Below are 17,172 nucleotides of genomic sequence, written 5' to 3'. Positions count from 1 at the left end.
GCAAGTATTTCAAGAGGCCCAGCTGGCAGCTGCAAGCCTTCCTATAGGCTTCCATGCCTTAGGACCATTTTCACCACTTGGTATGGGAATAGGGCATATGCGCATACAAAGAAGGAGGGAATTGATGATGTTCATCGTAGATAAGCTAATGCAAGGGCAGTGAACTTATAATTTGTGAATAAAAGGTTAAAGATATAGGGTAAGCAATATCGAATAGTTAAGACTAAAAACAGCATTCTGATCAGTTTGCCTTAGATAGGTCCTGACTTCACTGTACGCTAATTTTCTGATCTTAGATCATAGCCGTTTGTGATTATTTTCTCATCTATAAAATATGGATGAGCAGAGACTTGGATTCAAGGTGGTGGTGTAGGAAGATTCTGAACTCCTTCCTTCCCATGAATACAACAAATACACAACTCCATATAGAATAATTTGAAAAAGACTAGAAAACTGGATGAACAGAGCCTCTATGATAAAGGACAAAAAGGACAGCATTGGATAGGAGAGGCAGAGACACCAACTTGCAAGAAAAACAAAAAACAACACACATACACACACACACACACACACACACACACACACACACACACCCCACAGTGGGTGCAGTGATCCACAGTCAAGGAGGATCTCAAAAATACAGAAGTTTTCCTGGAGTGAGGGGTTTGTGCTCCAGACCAGGCACCCAGCCCCTTAAATCCTGCATGAAAGAGATGAGCCCCCTAAATGCCAGGCTTTGCAAACCAGTAGGGATCATGTGCAGGAAAATCATAGAACTGTAGGGAAGGGAGAGCCTGCTCTTAAGGGCTCGTGTGCAGACTCACTCACCCCAGGACCCAACACAAAAACTCCAATTTGAAAAGCACCTAGACCATATGCGAAGGAGACCCACTTACTGATCTTAAAGTGCTTGCCAGCAAGGCGGGAAACTTTTGGAACTTTCCCCAGGGACGGAGTCACAAATACGACAAATATGACGGTGCCACGTTTGTGACTGCATCTACTTTGTTAAAGGTGGTGAAGGTGGGAGTCATTTTGGAACTTTTTCTCTAATCTGCTAGAGCTGAGGGGTGTGCCCAGCCAGGAACCCTGCCAATCCCCACACTGTGATTGTGGGCCAGGCAGTAGTCCCGCCCACCCCTTGGCCACAGTGCAGCCTGTGCCACTCAGTGCAGCCATGCATCACAGCCGGCTGGGCACCAGCCTGATACATTCTTGCATCGCAGACGTAGCCCTGCTACAGCAAACAGGTTCATAACATACCACACAGGGGATGCTTCTTGAGCACTTAGCTCTGGTTAGAAGGGATTGAACTTCTGGGCTCCACATGACTCTCCTTTGAAAGGTCACTGCTTCAATACTAGGAGAGGTGATTGATAGAAATGAGCACAGGGAGTCAGGCAAAATGAGGAGACAGAGGAAAGTGTCCCAAACAAAAGAAGAAGACAAAATATGAGATAGGGGCATTAATGCCATAGAGATAAGCAATATGTCTGGTAAAGAATTCAAAGTAATGGTCGTAAAGATGCTCACTGAACTCAAGAAGATTGGATGGACATGGTGAGATCCTCAACAAAGAAAATATAACAAAATTCCCAACAGGAGTTACAGAGCTGAAGAATACAGAACTGGAAAATACCCTAGAGCAGTTCAGACTGGATGAAGCCAAAGATCAGATCAGCAAGCTGGAAGAAAAAGCAATAGGACTCACCCACACAGAGCAGCCAAAAGAAAAGAGAAAAAAAAAATGTAACTTAAAGAATGTTTGAATCAGTATCAAATAGAATAACATTCACATTATAGGGGTCCATGTAGAAAACAGGGCCAGAAAACTTATGTCAAGAAATAATGGCTGAACACTTTTCTAATCTAGAGAAGAAAACGGACCTACAGGTCCATGAAGCCCAGATAGTTCCAAATAAGAAGAACCCAAAGAAATCCGTATCAGGACACATTATAAATAAAATGGTGAAAGAGAGAATCTTAAAAGCTACAAGAGAAAAACAACTTCTTTTATCAAAGGAAACCTCATAAGGATATCAGCAGATATTTCTGAAAAAACTTTGCAGACCAGAAGATAGTGGCATGACATATCCAAAGTGCTGAATGGAAAAAACTTGCAACCTAGAAGTTTCTACTGGTAAGTTTAGTACTCACATTTGAAGGAGGGATTAAGAGTTTACGTATAAGCAAAAGCAGAAGCTGTTCATCGTCACTAAACTGGCTTTATAATTAACGTTAAAGGGACTTCTCTAAACTGAAAAGAAATGGCATTTAGTAATAAAAAGAAAGCGTAGGAAAGTAAAAATGTTGCTGGAAAAGTAAATATATAGTAAAGGTAGTGGATCAGTCATTAAGGCAAGTGTAAAGGTTAAGATACAAAAACAATAGAATTAACTACAATAAAATAAATAATAAAAACTACAATAATTAAAGGAGGCACAGAATAAAAAGGTGTAAAGTGTGACATAAATATAAAACATGGGAGGCAGGAAGAAAAAACGTAAAGTTTTAGAGTATGTTCAAGTTGCTGTCAAAACAGACCATTATATACACAGGAAGTTCTAGGTGAACTTCACGGTAACCACCAGGCAAAACTTACAGTAAATACACAAAGGGAAATGAGAAAGGAATCTAAATGCAATGTAAAAAGGAAGAGAGAGAAAAGAAGCAAGGAACAGAGAGGAACTCTGAAAACAGCCAGAAAGCAATTAACAAAATGGTAGCAAGTATGTACCTATCACTAATTACTTTAAATGTACGTGGACTAAACCTTCCAGTCAAAAGACACAGAGTGGTTGTATGGATAAAAAAAAAACAAGACACATCTGTATGCTGCCTATGAGAGACTGATTTCAGAAGTAAGGACACACATAAACTGAGAGTGAAAGAATGGAGAAAGATATTCCATGCAAATGGAAACAAAAAGCTGGTGTAGCTATACTTATAGCTGACAAATAGACTTTAAAATAAAGACTTATAGTAATAGGAAAAAAGGGCATTACATAATGAAAAACAGTCAATCCAACAAGAAGGCATAACATTTATAAATATATATGTATCCAACATAGAGGCACCAAGATATATAAAGCAATGATTAACAGGGAGAAATTGTCAGCAATACTAGCAGGGGACTTACAACACCCCACTTACATCAGTGGATGCATTATCCAAACAAAATCCATGAGGAAACGGTGGCTTTGAACAACACATTAGACCAGATGGACTTAATATGTACAGAACATTCATTCCAAAAAGAATAGAATACACGTTCTTCTCAAGTGCACATGGAACATTCTCCAGGATAGATTACATGTTCGGCCACAAAACTTAGTGAATTCAGGAAGATGAAATATCAAGCATGTTCTCCACCCACAATGGTGTTGTAAAATCAGAAATCAATTACAAGAAGAAAATTGAGAAAACCACAAAAATATGGGGATCAAACAACATGCTACTGAACAGTGGGTCGTTGAAGAAATCAAAGAAGAAATTAAAAAGTACCAAGTGACAAATGAAAATAGGAACACCACAAACCAAAATTTTTGGATTTAGCAAAAGTGATTCTAAAAGGGAAATTCGGAGTAATACAGGCCTACCTCAATAAACAAGAAAAATCTCAAATAATTGAATTTTACACTTGAAGCCCAAAGTTAGTAGAAGGAAAGAAGTAAAAAAAGATCAGAGCAGAAATAAATGAAAGAGACAAAACAATAGAAAAGGTCAATGAAACTAGGAGTTGGTTATTTGAAAAAAAGTAAGTTGACAAACCTTTAGCTAGACCCATCAAGAAAAAGATTAAAATCAGAAATGAAAGAGAAGTGTTACAACTAACACCACAGAAATATAAAGAATCATGAGACTACTATGAACAAATTATATACCAACAAATTGGACAACATAGAAGAAATGGAGTCCCAGAAACATGCAATTATCCAAGACCAGTCATAAAGAAATAGAAAATCTGAATAGACCAATTACTAGCAAGGATATTAAATTAGTAATCAGAATTTCCCAACAAACAAAACTCTAGGACCATATGGCTTTACAGATGAATTTCATCAAACTTCCAATGATTTAATCTGTATATTTTTTAAACTCTTACAAAAAAACTGAAGAGGAGGGAGTACTTCCAAAGTAATATTATCAGGGAAGCATTACCCTGATACCAAAACCAGACAAGAACACCACGCACACATACACACACAATTACAGGCCAATATCATTTTTTTTTTAATTTTTTTATTTATTTATTTTTTAAAGTTTTTTTTTTTTTTCAACGTTTATTTATTTTTGGGACAGAGAGAGACAGAGCATGAACGGGCGAGGGGCAGAGAGAGAGGGAGACACAGAATCAGAAACAGGCTCCAGGCTCTGAGCCATCAGCCCAGAGCCCGACGCGGGGCTCGAACTCACAGACCGCGAGATCGTGACCTGGCTGAAGTCGGACGCTTAACCGACTGCGCCACCCAGGCGCCCCCAGGCCAATATCATTGATGACACTGATGAAAAAATTCTCAACAAGATATTAGCAAACTCAGTTCAACGATACATTAAAAGGATCATAAGCCATGAGAAAGTGGGATTTAGTCCAGGCATCCAAGCATGGTTCAACGCCCACAGATCAATCAACAGGACAAACCACATTAACACAATGAAGGACAAAAATCATATCTCAGTAGATGCAGAAAAATCATTTAACAGTATTCATCCATTTATGATACAAACTCAACAGAGTAAGTAAAGATAGAAAATACCTCAACATAATAAAGGCCATATATGACCCACAACTAACATCATACTCAATGGTAAAAAGCTGAAAGTTTTTCCTGTAAGATCAGAAACAAGAAGAGGATTGCACACTCTTGCCACTGCTGGAGGGCTAGCCACAGCAGTTAAGCAAGAAAAAGAAGACCTCCAATCAGAAAAGAAGAACTAAAGCTATCACTATTTGCAGATGATCTAATACTATACATAGAAAATCCAAAAGACTGCACCAAAAACTGTTAGAACTAATAAATGTATTCAGTAAAGTAGGAGGATACAAAATTAACAAAACAAATCTGTGGCATTTCTGTACACTAATAATGGATAATCAGAGGAATTAAGAAAGCAATCTCATTAAAAAGTGCATCAGAAAAAAGATACCTAGGAATAAGTTTAACCAAGGAAGTGAAAGATCTGTACACTGAAAACTATGACATTGATGACAGAAATTGACGACACAAATAAATGGAGATAGTCCATGCTCATGGACTGGAAGAATTAATATTGTTAAAATGCCCAAACAACCCAAAGCAATCTACAGATCCAGGGCAGTCTCTCTCAAAATTCTAAGGTCATTTTTCATGGAACTATAACAAATAATTCTAAAATTTGGAACCACAAAGGATCCCAAACAGCCAAAGCAATCTTGGGAAGAAGAAAGCTTAGGGGATCATGCTCCTTGACTTGAAATTATACTACAAAGCTATAGTAATCAAAACAGTTTGGTATGGGCATTAAAAAAGACACACTGATCACTGGAATAGAATTGAGAACCCCAAATTAAACCCACACATGCATGGACAGTTAATTTAAACAAAAGAGCTAATAACATGCAGTGGAGAAAGGGGAGTCTTTTCAATGAATAGTATTGGAAAAACTGGACAGCCACATGTAAATGAAACTTGACTACTGTCTTGCTCTATACACAAAAATTAACTCATAACATATTAAAGACTTGAATCTAAGACCTGAAACTAAAATTACTAGAAGAAGAAAACATAGGTGGTAAGCTCCTCAACATGTGTCTTAGCAATGTTTTTGTAGATCTGACTCCAAAATCAGGGGAAACAAAAACAATAAATAGGACTACATCAAACTCTGCACCTCAAAAGAAACCATCATTGAAATGAAAAGACAACCTACTGAATGGGAGAAGGTTTTTGCAAGTCATTTATCTGATAAGGGATTAATATCCAAAGAACTCTTACAATTAAAAAAAAAAAAAAACCTAAACAACACAATTAAAAAATGGACAGAGGATCTGAATAGACAGTTTTCCAAAGAAGGCATACAGATGGCCAATAGGCACATGAAAAGATGTTCAACATCGCTAATAATTAGGGAAATGCAAATCAAAACTGTAATCGACATCACCTCACATCAATTACAACGGGTATTATCAGAAAGACAAGACATAACAACTGTTGGTGGGGATGTAGAGAAAAGGGAATCCTTGTACACTGTTGACAGGAGTGTAAATTGGTGCAGGCACTATTGAAAAAACTCTGGAGATTTCTCCATACTCTTAAAAAATAAAAAAATATAGCTATCATATGATCCATCTATTCCACTTCTGAGGATTTATCTGAAGAATATAAAAATGCTGATTTGAAAAAGTATATGCACTCCTATGTTCATTATAACATCGTATACAATGGCCAAGATATGGAAAGGACCTAAGTGTCCATTGGTGGATGAATAGGTGAAGAAGATATGGCATATACGTATGCATACGTACACACATACATACACACACATATCCACAGTGCAGTATTACTCAGCCATTAAAAAGGAATGACGTCTTGCCATTTGTGACAACATGGATGGACCTTGAAGGTGTTATACTAAGTAAAATAGAGAGCGACAAATTATCATATCATTGTATTCATATGTGAAATTTAGAAAAAAGCAAATGAACAAACAAAACAAACTCATAGATGCAACACATTGGCTACCAGAAGGTTGGGGGTGGGGACAAAATTGGGTCAATTATATGGTGATGAGTGGTAACTAGACTTATAGTGGTGATCACTGTGTAGTGCATACGGATGTCCAATTATAATGGTGTATACTTGAAAGTCCTATAATGTTACTTGCCAGTTTTACCTCAGTAAAAAAAAAAAAGAAAGAAAAAATTGGTTAAAAAAAACACTCCAAAAAAATGGGTAATTAATCTTAGGTTATCAGACCCTTTTTCTATTAGCCATACTTTGATGAGAAAGTTGGAGATATTTTTAAGGAAAATTAAAGTTTATTTAATCATACCAGTTTTATTAAAAATATTGCATTTCTAGTCATCTTAGCTCTAAGTAAACTATTTAAATAAAGGCAAAAATTACCATTAATTGGTGGGTCTTTATGGGTTTGGTTTTTATGATTGTGGAGAGATGCTCATTCAAGTCTTTGGATTTGAATGGATGCTTGGTGATGAAAAATGCCACAAAATACTCAGATTACTTAATTATTTTATTTTTTTACTACTATTAGATATGCATGTGATAGCTGTCATATAAAATGTACTTATTACAAATGGATTCCTAATTTTGTTTATTACATAACTAATTTTTAATGATATAAACATATTTACTGACCTGTGGGAAAATTCCACTTTCTTTTTCAGAGTGAATTCTGCCGTCACCCAATGTGCATCTTTTTAGCTATGTGATGCCATGTAGAACACTTTCCCACACCAATGCCAGTTTCTTAGAAGGAAAGTCATAAAAAGATGTTCAAAGTAACCATTTGTGCTTGATGTTGTTATAAGCAGCATTCAGTTAGCTTCTGAACATCCATAAATGAAGAATTTCTGGACTCTTTAAAATTGTTTCCTAATCTTATGCCAGAATGTTAGTTCTGCTTGTTCTTAGCACAGTCCTAGTACATAAAGACCTTGGAGCAACAGATCTTTCTTCCATTAATTTATCTTAGCATTAGGTAAGAAATGCGACTAATTTTGGAGTTTTCTCTCTCTTTCTTTATCATTATGTCTGAGTTCCTTTGCTATAATGCTATTATAGAAGTATCACTAAACTAAAAGCCAGAGGGCCTGGGTCTTAGTTTTCTAATTTTGGTGAGATTTTTGTATTCACTTAACCTTCTCAATATGGCCTCCCTTCTTCATGGGTTATTAGAAGGACAAAGTGAAATGAGCCAATGCTGTCAAGGGGAAAAAAACAAATAGTATTCAAATATAAAGTAGTATAATGGAAAGAGGAGATTTCTACTTTTCATAATGTTGAAGAGCTTACAGATTTGAAAAATCTTTAAATTGTGCTGAAAAACTTACAGATTGAAAATCTGTACCAAGTCAGGAGTGCTTTGTAAGATAAAGGGGCATGATGTCTCTTTGTCCTGCCTCGTACCTTTAATTTTTTGTAATTGCTTTCACTTTTTCCAGATGAATATTCTTATTTCTGCCTCCTTTCCTACCACCCACTACGCACCTTTACCCACAAGTACTTTTTGTTCTTTTTCTTAAAAGGGAGCCACCATTAAGAAAGACGAGCAGACGGGGGCCATTATTGTGGCCAGAATCATGAGAGGAGGAGCTGCAGACAGAAGTGGTAAGGGTTTCAACACTAGGCGAAAGGACAGGCCATGGTGCATTTCATGGGCAACATCTCCAACATGTAATTAAGAGGATAAATGATCTTTGGATGTAATCCATCAAAACAAGAATAAGAAATTTTCTTCTGTTGAACCGTGGGAATCTGTTGAAATAAACGATAAATCTCATTCTGCTTTACAGTTACATGGACTTCTGAAGCAATAGTAAGATATGCTTCAAGTGTTCCTCACTTGAAAAGTACTACTGAAAGTGTGCAGCCTTTAAAACAAAATACAGATTCTTTTATTAAGTGAAACTAATGTACATTTCTAGACAAAGACCAGGATGCTGATGTCTTTTCTTTTGCCAGCATTATAATGTGGTAGTCTTTGGTTCTGCTGTTTAGAGGCACAGAATCTGAAACCTGAGAAGCATAAAGGTCTCCTCAAATGTATTAAAGGAACCAAACAATGCTTTAAGTATAGATACAATTGCAAATTGCAGTTCTTTTGTAGGTAAGTCTGTTAATTTCCCGAATTTGCTACTTCTCAGGTCTTATTCATGTTGGTGATGAACTTAGGGAAGTGAATGGGATTCCAGTCGAAGATAAAAGGCCTGAAGAAATAATTCAGATTTTGGTAAGCTGAAATTTGTTTTAAAACTGCAATAAAAAATGAAATTGAATCAGTATGTTTCAGACTTGGTTATAAACACAGGGTTTGGATTTGGCAGTCTAGAGTTCAAATCCCATCTTCATTACTTAATCCCTGTATGTCCTTGGAAAATACCTTAATCTTTGCATTGCCTCAGTGTTTTCATTTACAAATGAAAATAAAAGGTAAATATCTCACTGGAGTGTTTTGAGGATTAAATGAGCTAATGTCTGTGAAGGGTTTATTACCGGGCCCATCCCAAATGAGGTACTTAATAGAGGGGATCTACTCTGTTGTTGGTGACGTATTTTTCTTTTCCCTTTTTCCATCGACATGGCCAGACTGTAGGCTATGCTTTCTAGGCATATAAAACAGTGAAACTAACTTAGATGTCCTGTGAAATCTAAAACGAACAAAATTATTTTAGGCCTTGACAGTGTAAATTCTCCAGTTCATTTGTAAGGATAAAATGAAGGGAGACTGTCTCTGTTAATGTATGAAAGCATAAACATACAGAAATAGAGTTTAGTATCTTCAAGCAGACCTCCATATTTTTGAAAATTTTATATATGATTAAGATAGCATTTTAAATCCATGGGAAAGCTGTGAAATCCTTTTATAAATGTTATTGGATGAATTGATGATTCAGTTAGAAAAAATAGTTCCTGTTTTACACTACACGCAAAAATAAACCCCGCAGAATTAAATATTTAAAGAAATCAGGGGCCCCTGGGTGGCTCAGTCAGTTAAGCATCTGATTCTTGATCTGGACTTAGGTTATGATCCCATGCTGAGTGTGGAGCCTGCCTGGGATTCTCTCTCTCCCCCACTCTCTCGACCCCCCCCCCCAAATAAATAAATTAACTTAAAAAAATAAAAAAGTAAAGAAAGACTTTTTAAACTTGATGTGAAATTCAAACAGAAAAATAATTGCTGTGATTACTAGAATTGAACACTTCCTGTACAGAAAAAGATGCCATATATAGCTTGAAAGACACATGAGACTTAGGAAAAATATTGTCAGTGTATGTGACAGAAGGTATTTTAATGTGTAGAGAGTTCATAAAAATCAATAAGAAAACAGAAAAATTTATAAAAGAAACATGGTGTCTGAAAAATATGGGATTAGAGGGACTTAAAAACTTGATAATGGCTACAGTCAGTCAGATTCTGGGGACACAGATGCATACTTCTATGCTTCTGGTAGTAAATCCTTTTGAGACAGCTATCTGAAACTATCAAAATTTTTAAATTTACATATCCTTAATCAAGAAATTCAGTTTTTGGAAATAACCCTGAGGACGTAATTTGGCAAATGTATTATATAAGTAAGATTTAAAAAATATTTAGAAATAGCAGGAAGGTTGCATTGATTGACTAATCATTCACCCATATGGTGCATTACTATGAGCCAATCACAATGGCTGATAGACGGGTGTGACTTAGTAATACTAGTAACTGCTTATGGTGGTTGAGCCCTTAAAGGTCACTGTTCTAAGGGCATTGTATACATTAACACACATACACACTAGTAGAATGGGAAGGGATCATAAAGAAGACTTGCTTTGTCTCTACCTATGCAATTCAGTATTATATGAATTCCTAATAAGATTTGTGAATTCTTGGGGCACCCGGGTGGCTTAGTAAGTTAAGTAGTCCAACTCATCTCATGGTTTGTGAGTTCGAGCCTCGCATCGGGCTCTGTGCTGACGGTGCAGAGCCTGCTTGGGATTCCCTGTCTCCCTCTCTCTGCCCCTCCCCTGTTTGCTCTTTATCTCTCTCAAAATAAACATTTAAAAATGTTTTAAAAAACATTTGTGAATTCTTTTATGGTAAGCAGTAACAATGATAGTGCCATTTTGAAATCACTCCTGTTATAAAATTCTGGTATTTGTACTGTTAAAACCTCACTATACTTGAGTCTCTGTGCTGTACTGGAGCTGGCTCTTTACATTTGCACGACCTGAGTCTATGCGGCTTTTCCCAACTTGACTTACATACGTCACGCTGGTAAATGGAAGCTGGCTGTGGTCCATGAAATTTGGCAAACAATACAAATCAGGGCCTTTTCTTTTCTTTTCTTTTCTTTTCTTTTCTTTTACACAGCAGAGCCCTGGTTTATGAGCACACCATTGACAGTAAGCCTCAGAGATATCCCCCCATTCTCCTGTCTCTCCCTGCTTCCTGCCTCCTTCCTTTCCTATCTGCCTCATGCTGTCTTCCTCTTTGCTTTCCTCCCTCATTCTTCTCATATATGTGCCAGATATTCAGTGCTGTCACAGAGCTGACAACTTAGCAGGGATAACAGATGTTAAGAAATAATTGCAATAGACCTACCCTATGACCCAGCAAGAGCACTGCTAGGAATTTACCCAAGGGATACAGGAGTACTGATACATAGGGGCATTTGTACCCCAATGTTTATAGCAGCACTCTCAACAATAGCCAAATTATGGAAACAGCCTAAATGTCCATCAACTGATGCATGGATAAAGAAATTGTGGTTTATATACACAATGGAGTACTACATGGCAATGAGAAAGAATGAAATATGGCCCTTTGTAGCAATGTGGATGGAACTGGAGAGTGTTATGCTAAGTGAAATAAGCCATACAGAGAAAGACAGATACCATATGTGTTCACTCTAATGTGGATCCTGAGAAACTTAACAGGAACCCATGGGGGAGGGGAAGGAAAAAAAAAGAGGTTAGAGTGGGAGAGAGCCAAAGCATAAGAAACTCTTAAAAACTGAGAACAAACTGAGGGCTGATGGGGGGAGGGAGGGAGGGGAGGGTGAGTGATGGGTATTGAGGAGGGCACCTGTTGGGATGAGCACTGGGTGTTGTATGGAAACCAATTTGGCAATAAATTTCATATATTTAAAAAAATATATTTTGAAAAAAGAGAAATAATTGCATAAATGATTATTTAAGTACAGTTACGATAAAGGCTAAAAAGAGGAATAGACAATGACATGAGAGTATATTAAAGGGAGACCTGTTCTCATCTGACATGGTCAGAAAAGAATTGCACATATTGTTTTTGCTTGCCTTAATGAAATTAGAATGGATGTCTTTTTACCTTTTTTTAAAAAAATTTTTTAATGTTTTTATTTATTTTTGAGACAGAGACAGGGCATGAGCAGGGGAGGGGCAGAGAGAGAGGGAGACACAGAATCGGAAGCAGGCTCCAGGCTCTGAACTGTCAGCACAGAGCCCAATGCGGGGCTCGAACTCACGGACCGTGAGATCATGACCTGAGCTGAAGTCGGACGCTTAACCGACTGAGCCACCCAGGCGCCCCTCTCTTTACCTTTTAATTAAGCTATTACATTTGGTATTTTACTCACTGACCAGAATTTAATAGCACTGGATGTTCTTCATTATTTTTTTCTGATGAGCCTTGCAGCTAATATATATACAATTGAATCATGTATTTATAACTGCGTTGCTGACAGTTCGGGTATTTTGACCCTAAAAACATGGATGCCGATACTTAAATGTAATAGCCTGAACCTTGCACATCATCTGTTCTCACCGTATAATATTGTCTGTAGAAGGCACTGTGCATATTCTGTGTTTCTATGAAGTTGCTCAACATGGATGGTAATATGTTCATTGGCATTTGAAAAGTGCACAGGAGGTAAATGTGGATTTGGTGTTTCATGTTTTTTAACTTGACAAACTTGAGTGCTTTCTCATATTACAGGAATTTCTACAAAAATAGTTTCCTCAGTTTGGTTTAAGAGTAGAAACCCCAATCTTGTAAATTTTCAGAATCATTCCATTTTCTACCTTTTTTGCCTGCCTTCTCCTTGGCTCTACAAGTGTTCTGATAAGTTTTTCCTCTGTTATCAGGCTCAGTCTCAGGGAGCAATTACATTTAAGATTATACCCAGCATCAAAGAGGAGACGCCGTCTAAGGAAGGCAAGGTAATCATTACTTAAGAAGCTTTTGGGTTTGTTTTGCGGGGCGGGGGGCGGGCACTAACGTTTTTCCTTCTAATACATATCCTCTTTGTCACAGCAAGTGGATTTTAATAATCTCTTTTTTAAAAAAAACGTATTCTTAAATCAAAGGAGAATGTTGGCCCCTCCACATTAATTTTTTTGTATTTACTCCTTTTAAATGAAACTTTCTTCCAGATGTTTATCAAAGCCCTCTTTGACTATGACCCTAATGAGGATAAAGCGATTCCATGTAAGGAAGCTGGGCTTTCTTTCAAAAAGGGAGATATCCTTCAGATTATGAGCCAAGATGATGCAACATGGTGGCAAGCGACACATGAAGGTGACGCCAATCCCAGGGCGGGCTTGATTCCCTCAAGGCATTTCCAGGAAAGGTGAGCAACTGGTGCACCATTACTGGGCTTTTGCTTCAAGTGACCTTTTGTTCTCTGCAAAATATCACTCGAGGATAGTTGTGATAAAATAAGCACTGAAACCTTGCTTCGGAATCCTTTATCCGCCCCCCCCCCCAGGTTTGGGTTTCTGTTTTGTCTAACTAAGTATGAATAATGACCAAAAATAACACGACAGTACCGGGGTCATATTCGGTTTTTGTTATGAAGCAAATGGAAAAATAGCACATTAATATCCAAAGCTGTACTGATGTGAAAGATGGAAAAAGAAGAAGAGTGATTTGGGAGTGGGGAGGATTTCTAAAACTTGGGAAGTTAGAGGACTCATTTTTTAAATTTGAATAGATTGCATTGTGTCCATTTTTCCCCTGGCTTCCCGCTTTTTTTTTTTTCCTTGGGACTTTTAATATTTTGGTGTTATATTAATCTTGGATCTGTACTGAAAATTGATAGGCATTGACCTTCTTTTTCCCCCAGGAGATTGGCTCTGAGACGACCAGAAATATTAGTTCAGCCCTTGAAAGTTTCCAACAGGAAATCATGTAAGTTTGTTAATAAAAATGCAGAGTAACCAAATCTTGCTGTTTATTTTTGACTATTAAAGCAGGTGTTTGTGGTAGAACGAGAGCTCGTATTGCCCTGTGATAGCTTTGGGGTCATCGTTTCATGGCAGCCAAACAAATAAGAAATTCATAGTAGAATACTGAAGTGAATCTTTGGAAGAGAGGGGTGTTTGCAGGGTTTATAATAAACCCATGGCTCACACTTTAAGAAAACAACTACTACTCTCCTTGGCTCCTGAATGTAGGTGTTTTACAAATGTAACCTAAAGTGCAACTCTTTGATTTCTCCCAAGCTGGAAGGTTTGGGGAGGATACTTCTTGGTCAAATTAGGGGGAGAAAACCCACCACTCTCTTGGGCACAAAGGCTGTTGTGCCCAAGAACCGTTGTTCTTCTTTCTTCCTTGCTTATCCAGAAATCACAGGAACTCTGACCTTTAACCTGCCTGTTTGGAGTTGTTACGAGACTAGGTTAAAACAAAATAAGAAAAAGGACGAGGTAGGATTACTGAAAAAGATAGTGTGGATTTAGATGCCTTTCCCTACCCCCCCAGCTCACCGCCCACCCCCCCCACCCCCCCACCCCCCCGCTTCATACTGCCCTTCTCTCAGCTTCTCTTTACTCCCCACGCCTCACCCCTGTCAAATCCCCATCCCATAAATTCCCTACTTCATCTCCTCTAAACGTTTCCTGGTTCTAGGCATTTTCAGAGTAAAAAAAGCCTTTTGTTTTCAACACAGAGATTGTACATTAAAAGGCAGAATGCACAAATAAATGGTCCTGGAATTTTACACCAACATCTGGTTTTAGTATTGTTGCATTTTTCACATCTCCTGTTATTTCTGTCAGTTTGTAGACGCGTATAGCCCAGGAATTACATTATAAGAGAGCCAAACTACAGTCGAGTATAAATCTCACAGAGCAAGCAAATACTTCAAGTGGAGCACGGATTCAAAAGCCTGCTTGTTCTTGCTCCGTTAAGTCTGGGCAGAAGGAAAACACACTTGTCATAGAATGCCACATGGATTGTGACATCAGAAAGCTTACAGCTTAACCAGAATGTTGCATCGTTTTTAAGTGTGATGAATTTTCGCTGGCAGGGGCTGTGGGGTATCCACCTGACTTGCTCTTTGAAGGATTTCTAAACTGGGGCCTGCCCCCTTCGAAGATATTTGGTGCATATGGGATAAAGTGTGTGTAACTAGAAAAGGAAATCGATGTAATTCTACTTGAATCTGAATCCATACTCCCAATTTGTTTGAGTCTTAGGCAGCTCAGAAATGTCTAGTTTGATATAATTATGAATTCTCATTTAGTGAAAGTGTTTATAAATATGTTTCTTTAAAGAACTACACAGAGTAGGTATGTATTGTCTTTGTAATAGCTCTCCTCAAACTGGTTTTAGTATAAATGTGTGTGAATATGAGAGGGGTTGTGTGTGTGTGTGTATGTGTGTGTTTATGTAGAGGTGTTAATTTAATGAATGGTTTTTGTCCGTTAATATGCATACTTTTTTATATGACAATACCCTAATATTTGAATCTGAGAAATACTTATTCCAAAATTACCTAAATGCTTTTATCTGAATGTGTTAGGGTTTTTTTGTTTTGTTTTGTTTCGAGGGTTTTTTTTTTTCTTTCTTTTTCTGCCTCTTAAAAATACCATTTAGGAATGTTCACTGATTCTCCATTCACTTCCATCTTTTCTCTTGTTTTAAAACTAGACTTGATTCATGGAGAGACACATTAGTTGTTCTCATCTACAGATGTTCTCTGGTTTTAAATAAAAACAAATCTGGTCAATATTATCCAGATCACTAGCGAATAGAAAATATGGCCTTATTCAAAGAGACAGTGTAGTTCTATGGAGATTAAACAGGAATCTAGGACTTTTATTATCAATTAAAATTCCATTTGAAGGGCACCTGGGTGGCTCAGTCAGTGAAGCGTCTGACTTCGGCTCTGGTCATGATCTCACGGTTCGTGAGTTCGAGCCCCACGTTGGGCTCTGTGCTGATGGCTCAGAGCCTGGACCCTGCTTCGAAATCCATGTCTCCCTCCCTCTCTCTGCCCCTCTGCTGCTCACATTCTCTCTCTCTCAAAAATAAATAAACATTTTAAAAAATTAAATAAAATTCCATTCGAAGTTTTTTTTAATGCTGTCTCCTAAATCTCTGAACTCAAAAGTTATGCCAAAATTATTATACTGGTTCTTAAAGTGTCTTTAAAGTCATTTAAAAGCACTTTGTTTTGTAATCTGTATATTTGTTAGCGATTGCTTATATAACTACACTTGTAAAGGCCATTTGACCCAACACTTGCTGGACTTCAACATTCGGTACTTGGATTTTTAGGATAAGACATCTATCATGCTCTTTGCTAAATTACAGAATAATGCTATGAAAAAAAATAAAGTTGATATAAAATCTTTTATTTACATGACTTTGGGGTTTTTTTTAAGTTTATTTTTTGAGAGAGAGTGAGAGAGCGAGCGAGTGGAAGGGTCGGAGAGAGAGGGAGAGAGAGAATCCGAAGCAGGCTCTGCACCGTCATCATGGAGCCCGATGAGGGGCTCGAACTCACTTACTGTGAGATCATGACCTGAACCAAAGTGGGATGCTTAACCAACTGAGCCACCCGGGTGCCCCTTATTTATATGACTTTGAATAATAATTCACAGACTAGGTGTTAAGAAAAGTTTCTAACTTAATGTAAATGTTTAAAAAAAAATTTTTTTTTTTTTTTTAGCGTTTATTTATTTTTGAGACAGAGAGAGACAGCGCGTGAACAGGGGAGGGGCAGAGAGAGAGGGAGACACAGGATCTGAAACAGGCTCCAGGCTCTGAGCTGTCAGCACAGAGCCCGACGCGGGGCTCGAACTCACAGACCGTGAGATCATGACCTGAGCCGAAGTCGGACACCCAACCGACCGAGCCACCCAGGAGCCCCAATGTAAATGTTTTTAAAAGAATTCTGCCATGTTGGTGTTTATACACTTACTAAAAAATAGTCACGTTGATAATTTTCTGTACTAAATTTTACAAGTACACTTAAAACCTAGGAGATAGTGTTAAACATTGAATTTTAGGATAATGACTCAGGTAATATATATCAAATTGGCCAGTTAACTTTTTTCACAAAATAGTTGCTTGTATTACTATGGGTTTAGTCTTTATTTGACTCACAGTGTATCATCACAACTAAAGTTTGCATGGAGGAAAAACTCTGAAACTATAGGGCTTCAGTCAATGTCAAGATAGAAACAGAGGATCCAGGACTATTAT

At 37.6% G+C, this 17,172-nt stretch overlaps 1 protein-coding gene across 5 annotated transcripts in view; it reads left to right on the top strand.

The window, feature by feature from the left end:
- The window catches only part of MPP7 (membrane palmitoylated protein 7), a 294,359-nt gene that overhangs the window by 193,490 nt on the left and 83,697 nt on the right, over positions 1-17,172 (top strand). For all 5 annotated transcript variants that reach the window (XM_032593849.1, XM_030321167.2, XM_032593848.1 and 2 more), the window contains 5 exons: positions 8,249-8,330; positions 8,867-8,952; positions 12,825-12,899; positions 13,113-13,309; positions 13,805-13,869. In XM_032593849.1, coding sequence (XP_032449740.1) covers positions 8,249-8,330; positions 8,867-8,952; positions 12,825-12,899; positions 13,113-13,309; positions 13,805-13,869 — 505 coding nt within the window. The remainder of the gene's footprint in view (positions 1-8,248; positions 8,331-8,866; positions 8,953-12,824; positions 12,900-13,112; positions 13,310-13,804; positions 13,870-17,172) is intronic.

Source organism: Lynx canadensis, chromosome B4 (genome assembly GCF_007474595.2).
Source record: "Lynx canadensis isolate LIC74 chromosome B4, mLynCan4.pri.v2, whole genome shotgun sequence".
In the NCBI taxonomy this organism is placed as follows: Eukaryota; Metazoa; Chordata; class Mammalia; order Carnivora; family Felidae; genus Lynx; species Lynx canadensis.
Note: the sequence above shows the minus strand (reverse complement) of the source record. Positions and strands in the feature narration are given on the sequence as shown.